Here is a 21,892-nt window from a genome sequence, read left to right as displayed (position 1 = left end):
ACACGAAAATCATTTGAGCTCAGTCAGAGTTTGGTTTGGTATTTTCTCGCTATTTAACATGGCCGATAGAGGTCGCTAAACTTTTTGGTGCGTGATGGAGCAAAAGGAACACTGAAATTCACCTTTGAAAAAAAAATAATTCATAATAATTGATTGTAAGTTGCAAGAAGAATTGGGAACAAAAGCATCATTTTACAAGCTTAAAATTGAATTCAAGTCAAATGTAACCTGAGGACAAACTACGTTTTTTTTTAAGCAAATGTTTATTTTTCCCTAGAAAATCATGACAGTATACTGGTGAACATGCTAATAAAAAAAAATGCAACTCAGATTTGGACATTGCTGTGAGAAAAAAAAAAAAGCGCACAATTGAAGCATTTTCCTGTCACGTGTTCTTTTATTGTCAAATCATCAGACAGATTCTCTGCACTCACTTTGTCAACTTTGTCGACATGAAATACGGACACAATCACACACGGGAACAGAAACGATAGCAACTCACTGAGCTACGTTAGCCTAGCTTAGCAATCTTCCTTCCATGCTAATGCTAAGCTAGGCTAAACGGGCTTCCAACGGACTGCAAGTAGCGTTTGTTTGTCAAATGCCGAACGACGACGTACAAAATGTCCGACTTCAAGTGAGCATCGAATGCAAACGAACACAAAAAGCAAACGTACAACATGACACTCGCTCGCTCGCTCGCAACATTTGTGCCGGTACAACCGAATCAATTCCAAACCGTCAATATGCTATTGCGTGACATTAGCTCGCCTCGCTTGCCTTCAGTGCCGGTTGGCGCGCGTTCGCTCCAACGCCTGAAGGAAGCTTGAGTGTGAATGAGTGGTTGCAAAAAAAAAAGAAAAAGAAAAAGAAATCAAATAGTTGGCCTCGCTAATCAAGCTAACGTTGCTGAATGAAGCATCAAGCACACCAAATCAATCAATAACCCACGCAAGCTAGCATGTTGGCTCAACATGCTTATTAGCACGAGCAAGTTGACTTTTTTTTTTTTTTTTTCCACAAAAACAAACTTCTTTCCAATATAAGAAACGTCAGCATGCAAGATCCAGATCGGGCTTGTCCGAATCTTTACTTGTGCCTTCACATCATGGCAGGCCCAATTTTGCAAAACAAAACGTCACCGGACGCGTTTCGGACGCTTTGGCCAAATCTTCCCATTTGTGGATTCTTGTGCCGTTTCCAATGTTTTGCTTTTGTTGCCAAGCTCAAGTAAGCCACGGAAACTTTTTTTTTTTTTTTTTTTTTTTTTGCCAACCAGGTGCGCTTGTCTACGCCACATGAAAAAAACACACACAAAAAAAGTGTGTGGTGGTGCAGGACACAAAAAACATTGAAACTAACCTAACACGAGTTTGTTCAAAACATTTTGGAGTGGATTTCTGTATTTATTTTTGAAGGTGCGAATCGTTGATCGATGCCAACTTGCGTTCGTTCGCCTCTTCATGGCGTCTTGCACTTCCTGTTAGCATATTCGGCTCAAGTAAGGACGTCAACAAACAACTAGCGTCACGCTAGCAGAATTTTCTTCAGCCAGCAAAATGATTTTTCAAATTGTTCAATCGATACACATCAGTCGCACACACGATGACATCATAATGAAGTCATAACAAACGAGTATCGCGGAAGGAAGCGAAGCCCCGCGATGAAGGGGGCGTGGTTGTGGGCGGGGTCCGCTTCCCATGTGACGACGGCGTCCAAAAGCGTCGCTGCGCCAACGAAGCCGCCGTGCGCGAAACGCGCGCGTCCGTGCCGAGGTAGACGAGCCGAGTCGGCGCTTTTTCTTCCACTTGGCGTTGGCACAACGTGGCAAAACGCCGCCTCGACCTGCCGACAGGCGTCCGACGACGCCGGAGGACCAACTATTGACATTTCCACACAAACAGACTGAGGAGAAAGAAGAAGAAGAAGAAGAATGAGAAATAATCGATTGGGATGATCAATTGATGTGGTGACATCAGTTGCCGTCATGAAGGCGACTCGACTCTGTTGCGTCATCGTACAACTTGCCGACTATTCTGATTGGTCGCACACTTCCGGGAAGTTGAAAGTCGATGAAAACGATGATGTGGATCGCTCGTTCCGAGCCAAGAAAAACCAAATTCAAACTGTCCCTTTTGTTCTCCTCTTCATCCCAAGATGATGAAGGTTGACTTTCACTTTGGGAAGTTTGTCGCTCGTGTTTGTTTTGAAACGTCGTCACGCTCGCTCGTTCGTTCGTTCGTTTTGATCAGTTTGTCAACCGCATCTCATTTTCATTTACTCCCTTTTTAGTCAACTCTAAATCCAGCAGTTTTGATTTGTCGAGATTTTAGTCAGGACAATCGTTTGACGCGTGCATATTTGTTCTTTTTTTGTTGGAAAATGATTTCACGTCAAATTTCCTCTCATCTTTTTGATGAAAACCAATTAGAGAATATCAACAAGCGGCTAACATGCTACCAGCTAATCAATGAGCCAGCATGAGCTCGTATGAAGTCATCTTGATTTCGATATCGACTTTCAAACATTATTGTTGCAACGTTATCGTCGTTGGATTCATGCCAAGTTGGAACTAGAATTGACTTTTTTTTTTTTTTGGGTCAATCTTTCACCGTGAATCCACCTGCTGTCCGTCTGTCCCATGACACATTTGAACCGAAATGGTCTCACTTTCATCTCGTTTTTGTCGATGAACTAAAACGTCCATCGATTCGAATCGAGTTTTTCTGACGTGACTTTTGTCTTGATGAAAATGCAAAGCGATTTATCTCTGAATGAGCTTTTTGGTCCAGTCTAGTTTTAGTCCGGTGCAACCTTTTTGTTGAGGAAATATTGGAGGCGATTCGACGGGGAGGATTTTTGGCATTCGGCGCTGACCTGCAGTCGCTGCCGCCGGCGCTGATGACAAACTTGTCGTGGCAGGAGAAGCGAGCGTTGGTCACGTGTGCCGAGTGTCCCGAGTAGCGCTTGTGCTTGGCCTGCCGCGGACAAAAAAACCAGACAGACAAACAAGCAAGCCGGTTAGCCGCGGTGCGCCGGCGCCAGCGTGCGAGCGCGGCGTTCATTGGTCGGCTGCTTCGTACAAACTTGTCGGCGCACGGGAAGTCGAAGAGCTTGATGAGTCCGAAGTCGTCGCCGGTGACCAGGTTGAGGCCGGCGCGCGACACGCACGCGCAGTTGACGTCCGCCTTGTCGGCGTTGCGCGGCCAAATGCCCAAAACCTCCTCGCCCACGATGCTAAGCACAAAACAAAGACTGGTTTTTTTCCCATACAAAAGGGCGGGGCCTCCTACTTCCTACTTCCTGTACGCCTCCAATGTTGTTGCCGTTTCCTGTGGCTGACTGGTGAGCACGTCCGCCTCGCACTTCTGAGGACTCGGGTTGGAGTCCAGGCTCCGCCCTTCCTGGGTGGAGTTTGCATGCCGTGCCGGTGCGGTACTCACCTGGTCCAGGTGGCCCAGGTGATCCTCTCCACCTGCGACGCCTCGCTGACAATCTTGCCGGAAGGAACCTCGTGCACCTGCCGAGCGTACGCGCTGGTCGACACCTGCCGGCATGACGGCCGCGGCGTTGAGCGGGACGGACGGACGGCGGACGGACGGACGGACGGACGAGCCAACCTGGATGCGCTTGCTGTCGGCCGAGAAGTCCATCTGGATGACGCGGCCCGGCACGTCCTTGCAGTAGCCGATGCGGTTGAGGGCGGAGCCAAGCGAAAGGTCGTAAAAGTCCACCGCGCCCTCCGCGCAGCCCACCGCCAAAAATCGGTTGTCCGGACTGAAACTGAGCACACCAAAAACAGAACTTCAGTCAACGACACACTTTGATTGTTGGGGGGGAAAAGTAACACACAAAAGTTGCAGCATGACAAGTAAGAGTGCGACCAGATATCAATTTCGTGATCAATTGATTGATTATCGATACGTCTACGCAAGCATCACAATATTTCTACTTAATATTCAGCCACTCGAACCGCTCCATTGTTGATGCCTTATTGCGCAATGACTTGGTGGACCACTAGGGGGAGCGCCTCATAAGAGTGGCAGGGAAATGGACGCGAGTCTTCAGGCGAAGAAGAAGACGACATTTAGTTATTGATTTATCCAACGCCATTTTGCATACATTTCAATGACAATTTTTTGAAGAATATTCATATTGATTTGATTTCTTTTTGCAATGTAACGCAAAAACGTTAAAGTCACACTTTCTCAAATGACGCAATTGACTGTGAATATCGCGTATGATATCGTATGGTCACGTTTGGTTTGGTTTCAAACATATCAACATCAAAACACGACAGGCGGAAGTTCCAAAAACTGAATCCGTTTCCCCGCAATGCGGATTGTCGTACCGGACGTCGTGGACGGCGGCGCTGCGGTCTCGCTTCTTCCCCCAGACGGCGAGCGAGTTGACGAGCAGCACGACGAACTCGCCGTTGTCCATGCCGATGGCCAGCATTTCGCCGTTGGGGCTGTAGGAGGCGCACTTGGCCGGGTGGCCCACCGACACCTTGTTGAGCAGTTTCTGCGGCCGGACGGGACCAGACGAGACGAGACGCAGCCTCGCTTACCTTGGCCCGGCGACGCCGCGCCCGGGCGGGCGAGCACCCACCTTGTCGGCCAGGTCCCAAATGCGGACGCTGGCGTCGTCGCCGGCCGAGATGAAGACGTCTTTGAAGGGGTGCGCGTCCAGGCCCCAGATGCCGCCACGGGTGTGCCCGTTGATCATGCTGTTGGAGGCGGCGTTCTTCTCGCCCACTTCCATGATCTGGCCGTCTTTGGTCCCCACCAGGATCTTGCCCTGCGGCCAAAGGGCGGCTCGAGGCGGGAAGGAGGCCAAAGGTCAAAGGTCGCCGGCCCACCCTTACCTTGCCCCTGCAGACGGAGCGAACGTTGTCCACCGCTTGGCCCGTCTCCAGCTGAAAGGCTCGGCAGCGCTTCATCTCCTGGTCCCAAAGTTTGACGGCGCCGCCTTCCTTGGTGCTGCGGTCGGACGAGACCAGCGGTCAGACGAGACCAGCGGCCAGACGAGCGGCCAGACGAGCGGCCAGACGAGCGGCGAACTCACGGGCGCTCTTTGCCCCCCGTGACGATGAGGCCGTCCCGCAGGGTGGTGTACATGCTGAAGACGGGGCCGCTGTGCGCTTTGGCCACCACGCGCACCAGGAAGTGCTCCCGCCACACGTACACGTCGCCGTTGATGGCGCCCGTGAACGTCAGGTTGTTCTGCGGACCACCACCACCACGTTGGCGCCGGATGGAACGCACCGATTGACGCGCTGAGCCCGATTCAGGGAGTCCTCGCTCATGTTGCGCTCCGCCAGTTTCTTTTTTCCATTTTTCCTCGTCCGCTAGTTAGCGCTTCGCTAGCGCTTGCGTTAGCATCTTTGGCTTTTTTCCATTTGGACGGATTTGACATTTTGGATGACGTCAATATTAACATTTGCCTTCGCCAACTCTCAACTCGAGGACTCCCTGCATGTGAGCGGGTAGCCGATAGCCCAGGGCGGCCATCTTGCTCCTCCCACCTCACCAGCAGACATATTCAGCTTGAGGCAGTTATTATTATAATAATAATAATAATAAGTGGACGATGTGCACTTTCTCTTCGACCACAACATTCAATTTGGCATCTTGTCGAATTACAGTTGAAATTTTTCATCCATTTAAAACAGCGCAAATGATGTTTTTTTTTCTTCTACTAACTTAAGTGATGTCTGAAATGTTCTCCAATTTGGCAAGAAATGTTTCTTGTGGGAGGAGCAACATGGCCGCCTCGTGACCTCAAATCTATTCAGATGAGCGTTTGGCTTGTTGAGCAAGTTGAAAATGTGACGTGCCGACGTGGGCGGGACTTACGGCTCCGAAGGCCACGGCCAACATGGTCTGCATGCGAGCGTCGTCCACGGCGCCCAGCACGCCTTTTTTGTACAAGAGCGCCCCGCCCGCCAGCGTCCAGAACTTGATGTGCTTGACGCCCACCGACACAAACTGGCTGTCCGAGTCGGGCCGGAACTCCACCGCGAAGATCCGCTCCGGGTGGCCCCCTTTGCTGCTGACCCTGGCGCCTGCCGCGCAGACGCACACGCGTGTGAGGAAGGGGGCGGGTTAGGGACGCGACGCGACGCGACGCGACGCGACGCGACGCGACGCGCGCTGGCTCTCACCTTCCTGCCACCGCCACACGGTGATGACGTGCTCGGGCTCCACCCCCACCGACAGCAGCAGCTTGCCGGTGGCGCTGAAGTTGACGTAGGCCACGCCCTTGGCGTGCGAGCAGCGCAGGATGGACAGCGTCTGCTTGCTGACGGCGTCCCACACGTGGATGCACGGCGACAAACCTGAGGCGGACCGACCGTCAGGGCGACGCCCACCGCGCCTTGCGTCGCGCCAACGGCGGCCCGCCTCCCCGCGTTTCCTTCTCACGCCACGTTACGTTACATCTATCAAATCGGCTTTTTGGAACATTTGGTCACAAAACTTTTTCGCAAGCCCAAATCCAAATGTGATCTCAAATATTAGAAAAAAAACATTTCGAAACCAATCAATGTTAACGATCACGATTCATCTATGGCAACAGACAGGAAGTGGCTAATGACCCCTTCTTGTGATGTCACAGATCACGCGTTAGCTTAGCGTGATAGACTAATGCTAAGCTAATGCTAATAGCCAGGAAGTGGCTAATGAACCCCCACTGGGTATTGCTGACATTATATATCACGTTAGCTTAGCATGCTAAATTAATGTGACGTTAGCATAACATGCTAAAGTAATGCTAAGTTAGCATGCTAAGCTTACTTAACATTAACTTAGCGCTAATTTAACATTAGCTTAGTATGAATGGGTAATTTAGCATTAGCTTAACACGCAAAGCTAACTTAGCATTAGCTTAGCATTGTCTTAGCATGCTAAGCTAACTTACCATTGGGTCACACGCAACAATTTTTGGATTTCATCTTTAAATGTGATAAATATAAAAGGCATGTAGCATGTTAAGTTGAAATCAATCAATCAAAAGATTCTTCTCCTCTTTGAATTCTGATTGGCTAACTTGTGACTGATGGGCTGCAGCATCGTCATATAAAGCCAATCAAAGTGTTTCCTTTTGCACAACACGCATTTCCAACATGCAGCAGGTGGGCGGGGCTTACCTGGGAGCTCTGAGTTGTCACCTGATGGAGAGGCGGAGACGACGAGGAAGCAAAACAAAAACAACAAACAACAAAAAGACGACAACGGACAAGAGAAAGCGGCATGTGTGGCAAAAGCAGGCGACTTCATGCAGCAGCAGCAGCAGCAGCAGCAGAGAAAACGCTCGTCCGTCCAACATCCGACTCACCGATCTGCCCGCTGGCGATCACGTTTTGGTATTTGGGGTGCTGGTTGACCGTCAGGCACAAAATGTCGTCCGTGTGCTCCAGGTAGAAACTTTGCGTCCCTGCGGGGACAACAAACAAACGTTGACGCGAGGCCGCCGCGTCCGTCCGCGACTTGACGGACGACTGGCGGGAAAAACACAGACGGACGGACGGACGGACGGATGCCGAGCAAAACAAACGCAGCCTTCGGAAAACGCTCGTTTTGATTCGCTCAAGATGGTTGAAAATAAGCCATTTTTAGCTGCGTTTGGAGACGGTGGCCTTGCACAAGTTCCGACGGCAAGCACGGACCCGAGGACAGATTCTGCACGACGGCGGCGGCGGCCGTGTGGAAGATGATGTCGGCGCCGTCGTTGAGGTAGTGAAGGTTGTTGCGGCAGTCCAAGCCTCGGTACCCGAAGACGTGGTCCAGCTGAAGGTCCTGCAAAGGCGACCGCAGCGGAGACGGCGTCGTCAGAAGCCGGAAAACGCCGGCTTCATCCCGACCGACTCACCTCCACCGCCTTCTTCTTGGACACGTTGTTCCGCAGCAGCTTGTCGGGCAGCGGAGTCGCTCGGCTCACCGGAGGTCTGAAAAGGCCCAAGACCGGGACCGGGGTCAGCATCCGTCCCCAAAAACCATAAGCGACAGATCGGAAGCGCGTACCTCTCTTCGGCGGGAAGTTCCTTGTGCTGCAGGTGAGGTTTGGTTCCCGTCATCTTCCTGATGCTGGCCGAGTACACCTTGGTCACGTAGTCCACCGCCTTCTCCCGAGCCACGTCGCTGTCGTAGCCTGATGGCATCACATCGGCGCAAAAACCAGCGCCAGTACTGACCTGTAGATATGACTGGACATCCGACAGCCCGTGCGCATCCGTGCAAGCCCTTCGAGTCACAAACATCATTCGTCTCCTTCGGGATTCGATTCAATCGCGACTCCTCGCAATTCCACGCAAACGCGATTCGTTACATTTGTGATTCGATTCAATCAGCATTTGATTCAAACGCGATTCAATTCAAATGCGATTCGTTTCTTTGTGATTCGATTCAATCAGGATTTGATTCAAACGCGATTCAATTCAAATGCGATTCGTTTCTTTGTGATTCGATTCAATCAGAATTTGATTCAAACGCGATTCAATTCAAATGCGATTCGATTCAATCAGAATTTGATTCAAACGCGATTCAATTCAAATGCGATTCGATTCAATCAGGATTTGATTCAAACGCGATTCAATTCAAATGCGATTCGTTTAATTTGTGATTCCAATCAATCGCGACTCCTTTCAATCGCGATTCCACGCAATTCGTTACATTTGTGATTCGATTCAATCAGGATTTGATTCAAACGCAATTCAATTCAAATGGGATTCGTTTCTTTGTGATTCGATTCAATCAGGATTTGATTCAAACGCGATTCAATTCAAATGCGATTCGTTTCTTTGTGATTCGATTCAATCAGGATTTGATTCAAACGCGATTCAATTCAAATGTGATTCGTTACATTTGTGATTCGATTCAATCAGGATTTGATTCAAACACGATTCAATTCAAATGCGATTCGTTTCAATCAGGATTTGATTCAAATGCGATTCAATTCAAATGTGATTCGTTACATTCGTGATTCGATTCAAACGCGATTCAATTCAAATGCGATTCGATTCAATCAGGATTTGATTCAAATGCGATTCAATTCAAATGCGATTCGTTACATTTGTGATTCGATTCAATCAGGATTTGATTCAAACGCGATTCAATTCAAATGCGATTCGTTTAATTTGTGATTCCAATCAATCGCGACTCCTTTCAATCGCGATTCCACGCAAACGCAATTCGTTACATTTGTGATTCGATTCAATCAGGATTTGATTCAAACGTGATTCAATTCAAATGCGATTCGTTTCTTTGTGATTCGATTCAATCAGGATTTGATTCAAACGCGATTCAATTCAAATGTGATTCGTTACATTTGTGATTCGATTCAATCAGGATTTGATTCAAACACGATTCGATTCAAATGCGATTCGACTCAATCAGGATTTGATTCAAACGCGATTCAATTCAAATGCGATTCGTTTCTTTGTGATTCGATTCAATCAGGATTTGATTCAAACGCGATTCAATTCAAATGCGATTCGTTTCAATCAGGATTTGATTCAAACGCGATTCAATTCAAATGCGATTCGTTTCTTTGCGATTCGATTCAATCAGGATTTGATTCAAACGCGATTCAATTCAAATGCGATTCGTTTTTTTGTGATTCGATTCAATCAGGATTTGATTCAAACGCGATTCAATTCAAATGTGATTCGTTACATTTGTGATTCGATTCAATCAGGATTTGATTCAAACACGATTCGATTCAAATGCGATTCGATTCAATCAGGATTTGATTCAAACGCGATTCAATTCAAATGCGATTCGTTTCTTTGTGATTCGATTCAATCAGGATTTGATTCAAACGCGATTCAATTCAAATGTGATTCGTTACAATCAGGATTTGATTCAAACACGATTCAATTCAAATGCGATTCGTTTCAATCAGGATTTGATTCAAATGCGATTCAATTCAAATGCGATTCGTTACATTTGTGATTCGATTCAATCAGGATTTGATTCAAACGCGATTCAATTCAAATGTGATTCGTTACATTTGTGATTCGATTCAATCAGGATTCGATTCAAACGCGATTCGATTCAAACGCGTTTGCGTTCGTTTACCTCCGTCCTCCTCCGTGTCGTCGTCGGACTCTTGGCTGTCCACCATTTTGTTCTCTTTGTGACCCGGCGGCTCCCGGGTCCAAATCATCAGCGCCGTGTCGGCCCCGCCCACCGACAGCAGCAGCGCGTCGTCGTTGGACCAGCGCACGTTGGTCACGTTGGCGCTGTGGGCCACGTACTTCTTGCACTTGGACAACTGACCCTGCCGGACGGAGGTCAAAGGGCGGCAGGTTGGAACCCGGGGTGGCGATGGGCGGGGCCTCCCTCACCTTGCACGGGAAGCCGAAGAGCTTGAGGAAGCCGAAGTCGTCGCCGCTGGCCAACAGTTTTCCGTCCCGGCTGCGCGCCGCCGCGTTGACGTAGCCGAACGCCGGCCAGATTCCCTCGCAGCTGGCGCCCGACACCGAAGTCCAGCTGGCCCACTCCAGCTTGTCCAACTGCAAACGCATCGTCGGCACAGGCGGCGCAAACCGAGCCAAAGGACAAAGCGGCCACCGACCTCGGCGCCGTCGATGTTCTGCCGCCGTCCTCGAGGGGCCTCGAAGAAAAGCTGCTCTCTGCCGCCCGTGTTGACCTGCAGGAGCTTCCCTGCCGGCACGCAGCAACAGCGTGAAAAGGGGGCGGCGGCTTCCTCCGGCGGCGCTTTCCGAGCGGCGCCCCACCTCTGGCGTCCCAGTCCACGTGCGTGACGCCGCCGCCGGCGCCTTTGCAGATGCCCACCCGCTTGCTGCTCAGCACGTTGTAGATGTCCACGAAGGAGTCGTGCGACGCCACCGCCAGGTACTTGCCGGCGTCTGAAAGGCCACGCCGCGTTCAGATTGCTCAAGCAAACTCAACGCGCACGCTGCAAATCATCTCCAGAACAAAACCAAAAACACTTTGGAAGTTGACTTTTTGTTTGGAATCTCATTTTAGTCCACTAAATTGACTCTTGATATTTTCCCGCAGCAAACATTTCAACTTTTCAAGACACATTTGATTTCTTTCTGAATGGATTCAATCCAACTTGTTGAACCGACAAGAATATCAAAATTGCTTGCGATGAATCTTGCACAATGAATGCAAACAAGCGTTTGCAGAATGATCGTCATTTGACTTTTCTTTTTTAAATGGACTTTGTTTGAATTCATTTTCAGGTTGTTTTTTTTTTTTTATGAGTTTCAGTCTTAGTTTAAAAAAATGTGTCCCATCATCTTTTGCTGCTTTTCTATTGGCTATTTGCGCGTGACACACTTTCAAACGTCCTTCGACATCCCCAAAAAATCATATTTCAACGCTTCATTCATTCAATTCATGACAAAAAGACAAAAACATTTTTGCTCTCATTATAGTTTGGCAAACAAACTCGTTTTGTTTTTTTAAAAAGCATTTGCATTTTGATTTTTTTCGTAAATAAAATCGTTTTTTGAATTGGATTTTTTTTTTTGTTTGATGAATTTTCATTTTGCTTTGAGTCGCTGAGCACATTTTCAGTCCATTTTAGTTTGCGTTGAATTGAGTTTCATTTTCATGTGAAAACAAATTTGTGACAAAAATGCCGTTTGTTTGTTTTTACCTTGCGAGAAGCGAATGTCGGAGATGATCTCGCGGCGGTGGTGGAAGGTGAGCATGTCCTCCAGCGTGTCGGCGTTGACCACCAGGAAGCTTCCGTCGTTCAGACCCACCGCCAGAACTTTGCCGTCGGGCGAGAAGGCGCAACAGCGCCCGCCTTGGTCACGCACACACAAACGGCGAGAGGCGTCGGACGGGGCCGGCGGAAACGGGCGCAAAGCGGCGGTCAAACCTTTCTTGAGCTTGCGCACGGCGACCATGCGGTGATTGGCCGACAGCTCCCACATGCGCAGCGTCCTGTCGTCGCCGACGGTGGCGCAGACGGGCAGCAGCGGGTGGGCGGCCAGGCCCCACACCTCGCCCTCCATGTGGCCCTGAAGGCGACACGCGCCGTCACGCTCGAGTCCGCCGCCGCCGCCGCCGCCGCCGCCAACGCGCCCACCTGCACCAGCAGCGTCATGGGCCCGCTCTTGTCCATCTCCACAATTTCCCCGTTCTTGGTGCCCACCAGGATGCGGCCGTGGCCCAGCGTGATGGCCCGGACGGACGGGTTGTCCTCCAGCAGCAGGCCTGAGGACGCGGCACAGACGTCGGCTCGGACGAACGGCGGCGCCGGCGACCTCTCACCTTTGGACGAGGGCGACAGAAGCGTCCTCTTGATGGCGTACGTCTTCAGGCATCGCTCAAAGGCGTCGTCCCACAGTTCCACCACGCCGTCCTTGCCGCCCGTCACGAAGCCCTGCGCCGGCCACGCCCACAACAAGCCACATTCAAAACTTTGCCTTGCCAGCGCCGAGGGCGCGGCCGGGGGTGGGCAAAGTGGGGCCTGGAGGGCAGGCCCGAGTCCTGCAGGCTTTGGAGCTTTTTCCCTTCCTCCAACCGAGGTTATTTGAGTTCATTCAAATGAACACAAATCACAATTTCATTCACAAAATACAACGGAAAAATGATTTTCAAAAAGTGACTGAAACTAGCAAAAATGTCCGAATGAATGAATCGAAGATCCTATGGGATGATTTCAAAACGATTTTGATATGAAAGTGATGTCATCTCACAGCAGCCAATAGGAAAAAAAATCAAAAAATAACTCCAACTAATACTGGAACTAACTAAAAGTAGGAAAAAGTAACGCTGAAATCGAATTCAAACTCCATTTGAAAAAAACTCCAAACAAAGTGGAATGAAACATTCCCAAACGATAATCAGATGACGAGCTGAGCGGACATCCGCTTGCGAACCATCCAAAACCTGCAGGACCCGGTTTGCCCACCCCTGCTGCCTTGGAAAGGAAGCCGATCTCTGCGCGATTACGCAATACGGAGCCGCGACCTCAACGGACTCGACGGTCGCAAAGGTCGACTCGGACAAAAAGCTCCAAGGCCTTGTGGACGAGAGGACCTTGTCGAGGGAGCACATGGCGAAGACGGGCCCGTCGTGGGCCTTGACCGTCTTGACCAGCGACGTTTCCCTCCAGACGTAAACGTCGCCGTTGGCGGCCCCCGAGAAGACGGCGTCCTCCGAGCGGCCGTAGCACGCCGACATCATGCTCTCCTGCTTGGCCAGGTTGCCCAAGATGCCGCGCTTGAACGTCAGGCCGCCGCCTGCGCAAACAACCAAAGGGAACGACAACGTTGCGCTCAAATCTCAGCAAGTTGGAAAGACGGAATTGCTCCAACAAGCCAACGGAGAAACGATATGACGACAGAATAATAATAATGTCAAGACCAGATTATTGATGAGGTTGACATGAGATTCATTCTTCACAAATCATTTCCATTTTGTCAAAACTTTATTGTTATTTCCGTCTTCCGAGCAATGTCAAACGTCGATCACGAAAGAAAGTTAAGTTCCAAAAGAAACACGATGTCGACATTGGCCAGTTGCGGAACGGAACCGAGGCCGACTTGCTTTCTTTTTGCCGTTTGGCATCGTTCGGCAGAAAGCCGACATTCCGCGGCACTACGCGCCCAACGCCTTGCCACGGAAATAACAATGGCGGCGTACGTCTAAATCAAGTTTCGACAAAACGGATTGTGTTGCTTCACCGATCGTCTCTGCTGAGGAAGCCTTGCTGCCTCCTGGTGGCCAAGCGGGGCACATCACTTCTGCTCAATTGGACGCGGCAACAATTTCACGTTTGGATTCGTGTCCAAAAGCAAGATGGCGGCGGCACGTGCGGGTTACCCACCCGAGTGTTGCCAGAACTTGATGTGCTTCATCCCCAGCGTGATCAGCTTGTCCATCCTGAAGGGGTTGCTCCTCACCACAAACACTTTGTCCTTGTGGCCCCTGTCGCACAAAAGCGCACAAGCTCAACAAGGAGCAGCCAGCGAGCCAGCGCTTCTGTTCATTTCGTCAACCAAAACCCAACCAAAAACATTTTTCAACCAACTAAAATCCTCGTTAATAAGCAAGAAGTGGGACTAAATCAGCCTGCATTTCTGTTGACTGACGAAAAGCAGACAAAAATGTACTTGACTTCATCAAAATAGTTGAGCGAGTAAGATGAAAAGAAGACGAGAGCGTCGTGGTCGTCATCGGCTACCTGCTTTTGGCCAGTCGCTCGCCCTTCTTCCAGTCCCAGATGACCACCGAGTGGAAGTCGTCCATCCCCACCGACACCAGACTCTTGCCGTCGGCTGCCGGCACAAAAGCGGCAGTCGGTCGGTGCCGGCCGGTCCTCGTCCGACGCAAACTTACCGGTGAAGTCGAGCGCGCACACGCCGGTGGCGTGCTGACCTCGGAGCAGCGACAGACATTTGAGGCTGGGGACGTCCCACACGTGGACGGCGGCGTCTCGGCCCACCTGAGCGGACGGACGGCGGAGCGGCCGTCAGAGCCGGCGCCCGTCGGGACGGACGCGTCTCACCTGCGCGGTGGCGGCGTAGTCCTTGAGCGGGTGCACGGCGAGGCAGAGGATGTCGTCGTCGTGGCCCTGGTAGAAGCGCTGCGTGTGCTGCTGCCGGTTGTAGACCACCGCCACCGCCGCCACGTGGTACACCACCTCGCCCGTCTGGCTGTAGAACAGGTTGTTGCGGCAGTCGAAGCCGCGATACCTGCGTCCGCCAAACGCACGTCAAACGGCCGCCATGAAGAAAGTTGACGAGCTTCATTTGTCAAAGTCGGCAAAACGAATTCAGCACATTTCGATCGCGTCAAAGTCCGAGAAAAAACAACAACAATCAACTTTTTCTTGCTTTGGACCTTCAATCGGCGCAATTGAATCAATGGCGACATTTCAAAGACACTGAAAAAGGACAAACGACGCAAGATGAGACGTTGAGGTACCCGTGAACAAACTGCAGCCGAAGACCCTCGTCGGGAGCTTTCTGCCTCTTGAGCGAGCCAATCAGCTTCCGGCGCAGCTGCGGCAGGTCGTCCTTGTAAACCTAAAGCCGACGCACAAGGTCAACGCCGCAGACCCAAGACCCGACCCGTTTTCCGGCGCCGGCCGGCTCACCTGCCGCCGGTAGCTGTGCTGCGATTCCTGCTCGATGTCCGAGTCGATTTCGGGCACGTCGGACACGTCCGAGTCCGAGTCGCCGCTGTTGGAGTCGGCGTAGCCTTCTGCCGACGACGACGACAGCCACAGCTGCGTGTTGACAAGTGGCCCGCCCACTCGGACGGGTACAGTCGGCCCCCGAAAGCCAAATTGCACATTTGGACGCCAATTCTCGTTTGCACCCGACGGAACTTTGAGTCGCCGATTTGCGAGCGGCGCCGGCGATGGGTCGCTCTGGCGCCAAAGGAGGCGTCGCCGTAGCCGTCAAAAGTCGAGCGGGCGGGTCTTACCTTGGAGGAGGGGCTCCAGCGCCCCGTTCATGACGCCCTCGGGCAGGAAGCGCCACTGGAAGACGGCGTGGTCGGCGCCGCCGGTGCTCACCAGCCACTGCAGGTCGCCGGACCAGCGCACGTTGGTCACGTGCGCGGAATGCCCGATGTACTTCTTGAATTTGGCCCCTGGCGAAGGCAACAAAGTGGAGGCGGCGCCCCTCAAGACGGCCCGCCTTTCCCCCGCCGCTCACTCACCTTTCTTCAGGCACGGGAAGCGGAAGAGTTTGACCAGGCCCTGGTCGTCGCCGGCCGCCAGCACGGCGCCGCTGTAGTTGGCGTCCACCGAGTTGACGTTGGTCACGTTGGAGTACTTGGGCCAGATGCTGTTGACTTCCGGGCCCAGCACGCCGGTCCACGTCATCCAGTGGACCCCCTTGGCCTCCTCCTTGGACACCAGCTTGCCCGCTGCAAACGGAGGGGGCGAAGGGGCGGGTCAGTCGGCCGGCCGGGATCGGGGTCACGTTACCCGGCATCCGGTAGAAGAGGTGCTCCCCGGCGCCGTCGTTGGTCTGCAGGAAGCGCGAGTCCACCGACCAGTCCAGGTGGGTGATGAAGGCGGCCGAGCGCGAGCACTCGCCCACTTTCTTGAAGCGCTGCGCCACGGCGTAGACGTCCACCACGCCGTCGTTGGAGCCCACCGCCAGGAAGGAGCCGTCCGGAGAGAACTTCAGCTCGTGGATCACCTCCTTGCGGTCCTTGATGTGCACCACCTCCGTCATGTCCCTGGCCGACAATCGGGGACGTGACGTGACGTGACGTGACGTGACTGACGCCAACAAAGCGCACGGCGGCGGGCGCTCATCGTCGCACGGCGGTCACCTGACTCGCAGGACGGTGAAGGATCCGTCCTTCATGCCGAGGGCCAGCTGAGAGCCGTCGTTGTTGAAGGAAACGCTGCGCACAGATTCCTCCATGTTGCAGCGGGCCAGGAGGGTGTGGTCAGGAAGGCTCCACAGCCTGGGGGCGGGACGTCAGACAGACAGGCAGGAACTTGCGTCAGGTCGCACCAAACAGACAGGAAGTCACGTCAGATAGATAGGAAGTCGCGTCAAACAGACAGGAAGTCGCGTCAGACAGACAGGAAGTCGCGTCAAACAGACAGGAAGTCGTGTCAGACAGACAGGAAGTCGCGTCAAGCAGACAGGAAGTCGCGTCAGACAGACAGGAAGTCGCGTCAAGCAGACAGGAAGTCGCGTCAAGCAGACAGGAAGTCGCGTCAAACAGACAGGAAGTCGCGTCAGACAGACAGGAAGTCGCGTCAAGCAGACAGGAAGTCGCGTCAAGCAGACAGGAAGTCGCGTCAAACAGACAGGAAGTCGCGTCAGACAGACAGGAAGTCGCGTCAGACAGACAGGAAGTCGCGTCAGACAGACAGGAAGTCGCGTCAAGCAGACAGGAAGTCGCGTCAAACAGACAAGAAGTCGCGTCAAACAGACAGGAAGTCGCGTCAAACAGACAGGAAGTCGCGTCAAGCAGACAGGAAGTCGCGTCAAGCAGACAGGAAGTCGCATCAAACAGACAGGAAGTCACATCAAACAGACAGGAAGTGGCATCACACAGACAGCAAGTCATGTCAAACAGACAGGAAGTCGTGTCAGACAGACAGGAAGTCGCATCAAACAGACAGGAAGTCGCATCAAACAGACAGGAAATCACGTCAAACAGACAGGAAGTCACATCAAACAGACAGGAAATCACGTCAAACAGACAGGAAGTCGCGTCAAGCAGACAGGAAGTCGCGTCAAGCAGACAGGAAGTCGCGTCAAACAGACAGGAAGTCACGTCAGATCGATAGGAAGTGGCATCACGCAGACAGGAAGTCACGTCAAACAGACAGGAAGTCGCGTCAGACAGGAAGCCAAATCATCTAGACAGGAAGTCACATCAAACAGACAGGAAATCACGTCAAACAGACAGGAAGTCACGTCAAACAGACAGGAAGTGGCATCAGACAGGAAGCCAAATCATCTAGACAGGAAGCCACGTCAAACAGACAGGAAATCACGTCAAACAGACAGGAAGTCACGTCAAACAGACAGGAAGTGGCATCAGACAGGAAGCCAAATCATCTAGACAGGAAGTCACGTCAGATGCCAGAAAGATAGGACATGATGTCAAGTGACAGGAAGCAAAGTTAAAAGAAGTCTTTCAGGGAAGCGCTTGGTGACCTGACGGAGCGGTCGTCGCTGCCGGTGACGGCGACGGGTTGCTTGGGATGGAGGTCGAGCGCCCACAGCTCGCCCTCGCTGTGGCCTTGCATCAGCAGCAGCGGTTTGTCTCGCTCGCGGACCATCACCTCGAAGATCTCGCTGTCCTGCGTCCCGGCCACGATCCGGTCCGCCTTCCAGCACACGCTGCGAATGGACAGACCTGAAAGCGTACACAGACGTGAGGGATGGACCGGCGGACGGACAGAGCAAATGGCGGCCGTTCTCACCTTTGTAGCCTTGCTCGGCCTCGCGCAGGTCGATCTTGGTGATGGGCTTGAAGTCGGCGTCCCAAAGGCGCACGCAGCCGTCGCGTCCGCCCGTGGCGAAACCTTCTTCGCTGGCGTGCATGCTGAAGATCCCTGCCTGAGATTTGCCGTCAGCCTCGCCACCTTCCGTTTCCTGCTCACGTGCGTGCGTGCGTGCGTGCGTACGTACCCCGTGCGCCGCCTGCACGGTCCTGACCAGCGCGGCGCCTCGCCACACGTACACGTCGCCGTTGAGCGCTCCCGAGTAGGTGGTCTGCTCCTTGGCGGTGGCCACGCACAAGATGGTCTGCAGGTCGCCCGTCTTGCCGAAGATTCCGCGTTTGGGCGTCAGGGCGTTGCCGCACAGCGTCCAGAACTCAACGCGCACACACGCACATGCACACCTTAGCCACATGAAAGCGCAAATTCACCCGCTTTTTTGTCTCCGGCAGAAAGTGGCTGATTGGTCAAGTCGTCAAGTCGTGGGTTCGCTGCCCCGCCCGGGAGACCCATGTGGCTTACATGATGACAAAAACAAAACAAGATGGCCGTCCATTTGTTTGTTTGCCGTGGAAGGAGCGGCAAGTGAGGCCAAGGTTTGTTCCCCGACGCCATACGGACACCAAAGCGCCACGCGTGCGCACTCGCAAAAACAAAGACGGAAGCGCTTCGTGTTAGTGTCGTCAACAAAAACAAAAGAAAAATTATTTGTCAACAGACATTTCTCACCGGACTAAAACCCTCCCAATAATCAATAAGTGGGACGATATCATTTCCGTCGACTCATGAAGACGAGACCAAAATCGACAGACACTTTTAGTTCATCAAGAAAATAAATACAAATATGATCCGATTTTGTCAAATATCATGTGACAAACACGAGGTGGACTCACGGGGAAATGTTAAAAAAAAAAAAAAAACGTCAATTTGAGCTGTAACGTTCCAACAATAATGTTCATGCGACTGCTAACTAATGCTGGCTAACTTGCTAGCTAATAGCATGGAGCCATAATTGTGTTCAAAGTTGTTTTGCATCCAAAAGATGAGAGAACATTTGATGCGAAATATTCAAAAAATGGTTGTCCTGACTAAAATGCGACCAGTTTTTGTTGACTCCAACTAGTTGAACAAAACGTTGTTTTCTTGGACTCAAATAAAGACCAAAATGTGAGATTTCTAGTCGAAAAAAACCGGATGAGGTTGTGATCGAAACAAACAAAATGGCAGACCGGATCGACTCCGGAGCTCACCTTGATGTGTTTGACGCCGCAGCTGACCAATCGCGCCGACAGCTGGCGATCCCAAGCCACGTCGAAGATCTGCGGGAAGGCAAAGGTCAGCGCTCGGCCTGTTGGGGGCGTGGCCCGCCGCCCGTACCCGGTCCGAGTGTCCCGTGGCCGAGGCCAGGACGCGTCCCCGCCTCCAGTCCCACACGCACACCGTGTTCTTGGCGTCCAGTCCCACCGAGGCCAGCCGCTGCGGAGACACGCCAGGTGCCAGGTGAGCGGCGGCGAGGGCGGGGGCGGGGTCTCGGGGGCTCACCTGTCCGTCGGCGTCGAAAGCCAAGCAGGCCACGCCGTGCGTGTGCGCGTCGCGCAGGATGGAGACGGTGTGCATGGCGTACGTGTCCCACACGCACACGTACGGATCCTTGCCCACCTGGCCCGTCGCCACCTGCACTTTGTCCGGGTGCAGCGCCAGACTGACGCGCCCCAAAACAACAACAACAAAAGGCAACTTGACAATCACTAGTGCCAACTGCCGTCCTGGAGGACCAGAGTCCTGCAGGTTTTTTTTATGTGTATTTTATTGACGTTTCCGCCCACTAACACACCCGAGTCCGATAATTGGCTCATCGGCATGCCTGATAGCCATCCCGATTTTTGCTATCAGGTGTGTCGGTAGGCGGAAACATGGAAAACCTGCAGGATTCTGGACCTCGAGGACCACAATTGGTGAACCGCTCTACTAGTGCAATCATTCTCAAATGGAAAAGTGACATTTGGTTGGCGGGGCTCATTATAAAAAAAAAAAAAAAAAAAAAAAGGTTTCTTCCAAGTATGAGAAAATCATCCATCCATTTTCTTGACCGCACAAGGGTCACGGGGGGTGCTGGAGCCTATCTCAGCTGGCTTTGGGCAGTAGGCGGGGGACACCTGGACTGGTTGCCAGCCCATCGCAGGAGACAAACCCAATGAACCTGCCATGCATGTCTTTGGACGCTGGGAGTACCCGGAGAAAACCCAGGGGATGGGGCACGGCACTGACCTGATGATGTCATCGTTGTGTCCCAGGTAGAACTTCTGGGTGTGGTCGCGGGCGTTGTAGACCACGCCCACGCCGGCCACAAAGTAGACCAGCTCCTTGCCGGCCGTGTAGAAGAGGTTGTTGCGGCACTGGTGGCCGCGGTAGCCGTGGACCCACTCCAGCCGCAGCTGGCAGCGCGGCGCCGTCTTGTCCGCCATTTTCCTGGCCTCAGCTCGCCGCCGGCTTGCGGCCGCCGCTCCCCGCCGTGGCCGATTCCTGTCAAGACTTTGCCGTCGGAGAAGCAAAACACAAACAAGACGACGAGTGATCCAAACGAGCCGACACGAATGACGGCACGTGAAGTGAACGCGAGCGGTTGGCCTCGCCCTATCCAACGATTCATCGACAACGAATCGAACGTTTTTGACTCGCTGAACATTTCCAGGTTGTCATCACGCGGTCAATATTCTCCCGCTTCTGTCAGCCGCCATCCAAACCATTTGCAAGCCACTTGAACGCAAAATTCACAACGGAATCGCTTTTGTTTTTCCTACAAAATAATTCATAAGCAAACCCTGCTTTTACTTTGAAAAGCCAATCAAATTGTTATTTTCTGACGGATATTTCGGTCCCAACCAGGAAGTCAATCATTTCATCTTCTTGCATTTTCTCAATATTTGACACCAATTGTTGTTGTTTCAGAAAATAACGGGATGATTGTTTTTGAAATCCAATCAAATCATTGAAGCACTAATACAATGAATCATAGCTGAGCACTTGTATCAATTTGGTCTGTCCCGCTTGAGTTTGGGTTCGGGCTTCTGGGGCGGTACCGGTAGCCGGCAAACACTCGCTCGTGTAGGACAACAAGGCACACACGCGCACGCGCACGCGCTCACGCCTCCGCCCAACGTCAGCAGGGTCGTCTACAATCTTCGAACGGTTTGTCTGTCGAGATGGCGGATTTTCATCTCGGAAAATAATCCTCGCACCTGCTGCCTTGTGGCGTCTGACGTCATCAGCATCTTCGCCTTCTGCTGTCGTGCTTCTTTCTGCTTGGCGTCCAAATTCAAGAAGATGATGTTGGCGGCCTGTCACCGGTGGCAGCCGTCCGTCCGTCCGTCCGTCCGACGACAAGCGGACGCCGTCTTCCCCACCGTCCACCTGAACCTCGGCCCAGAATCACAGCCGAGAACCGAAGGAAGGACGATCCGGATTGGACGCAAATCACCGAGACGACCGACCGCTGGAAACCGGAAAGATTAACAGCTCCACATTCGCCCACGGACCTTCAAAATAAAATCAACCGTGTCCTATAGGGGAACAGAAAGACGAGGAATGACAAATTTAGCGCGAAGATAATACAATACAATTTTTTTTAAAAAAGAGCAAATGCTATTCCTCCCTGGAGGACGCTGATGGTATTTCAACTTGACGAGCCGTCCTGTACCCTCGCTTTTATTTTGAAGGGTGGCCGTCGTCTATGTACTCGTTTCCGCCTGGTGAACACAGCCGCCAGCGCAGTGCATGCCGGGAGATGGAGTCTATTTAATCCAAGTCAAACCCAAGGCGAGGAACAAACATTTGTTGTCTGCCAACCAATTTCAAGTGATTGAAGTTTTGTCCGCCGCGGTTCCAAATTTCATTTCTGAGCTCATCTTTGCCATTGAAACAAATTGAAATGCAATCCAACCAATTTCAAATGAAAAGTGATTGAAATTTTGTC

At 52.0% G+C, this 21,892-nt stretch overlaps 1 protein-coding gene across 10 annotated transcripts; it reads right to left on the bottom strand.

Moving 5' to 3' along the window:
- Positions 1 to 1,735: 1,735 nt before the first annotated feature.
- Positions 1,736 to 21,820, bottom strand: eml6 (EMAP like 6). Of its 10 annotated transcripts, XM_077525729.1 has the most exons (43): positions 21,159 to 21,820; positions 20,188 to 20,451; positions 19,462 to 19,621; positions 19,297 to 19,395; positions 19,170 to 19,238; positions 18,110 to 18,295; positions 17,902 to 18,037; positions 17,633 to 17,834; positions 16,284 to 16,421; positions 15,931 to 16,187; positions 15,660 to 15,869; positions 15,423 to 15,590; positions 15,091 to 15,197; positions 14,919 to 15,019; positions 14,500 to 14,686; positions 14,331 to 14,436; positions 14,176 to 14,269; positions 13,819 to 13,919; positions 13,029 to 13,231; positions 12,258 to 12,369; positions 12,073 to 12,200; positions 11,863 to 12,004; positions 11,635 to 11,787; positions 10,742 to 10,873; positions 10,579 to 10,667; positions 10,349 to 10,516; positions 10,080 to 10,281; positions 8,025 to 8,151; positions 7,873 to 7,948; positions 7,670 to 7,799; positions 7,339 to 7,437; positions 7,151 to 7,171; positions 6,167 to 6,340; positions 5,859 to 6,067; positions 5,068 to 5,225; positions 4,868 to 4,982; positions 4,612 to 4,800; positions 4,352 to 4,524; positions 3,621 to 3,783; positions 3,444 to 3,547; positions 3,084 to 3,237; positions 2,878 to 2,978; positions 1,736 to 1,905 (listed from the first exon to the last, which is right to left on the bottom strand). In XM_077525729.1, the coding sequence occupies exons 2-43, from the start codon at positions 20,382 to 20,384 to the stop codon at positions 1,881 to 1,883; spliced, it is 5,865 nt and encodes a 1,954-aa protein (XP_077381855.1). In that variant the 5' UTR covers positions 20,385 to 20,451; positions 21,159 to 21,820; the 3' UTR covers positions 1,736 to 1,880. The 10 variants fall into 10 exon arrangements, 9 of the variants coding, with proteins under 9 accessions (XP_077381855.1, XP_077381852.1, XP_077381851.1 ...); XM_077525726.1 differs by having other exon boundaries at positions 12,073 to 12,369; XM_077525725.1 differs by having other exon boundaries at positions 11,635 to 12,004.
- Positions 21,821 to 21,892: the final 72 nt, after the last annotated feature.

Source organism: Festucalex cinctus, chromosome 6 (genome assembly GCF_051991245.1).
Source record: "Festucalex cinctus isolate MCC-2025b chromosome 6, RoL_Fcin_1.0, whole genome shotgun sequence".
Taxonomy (NCBI): Eukaryota; Metazoa; Chordata; class Actinopteri; order Syngnathiformes; family Syngnathidae; genus Festucalex; species Festucalex cinctus.
The sequence above is the reverse complement of the archived record's forward strand: the minus strand, read 5'-3'. Positions and strand labels throughout refer to the sequence as shown.

Coding starts and splice junctions, on each gene's coding strand:
- eml6 (XM_077525725.1), bottom strand. CDS start 20,384: ATGGCGGACAAGACGGCGCCGCGCTGCCAGCTGCGGCTGGAGTGGGTC. Junction 12,370..13,028: donor CCATGTGCTCCCTCGACAAG/GTCCTCTCGTCC, acceptor TGGCCGGCGCAG/GGCTTCGTGACGGGCGGCAA. Junction 6,341..7,150: donor TGACAACTCAGAGCTCCCAG/GTAAGCCCCGCC, acceptor GGTCCGCCTCAG/GTTTGTCGCCGTGCATCCAC.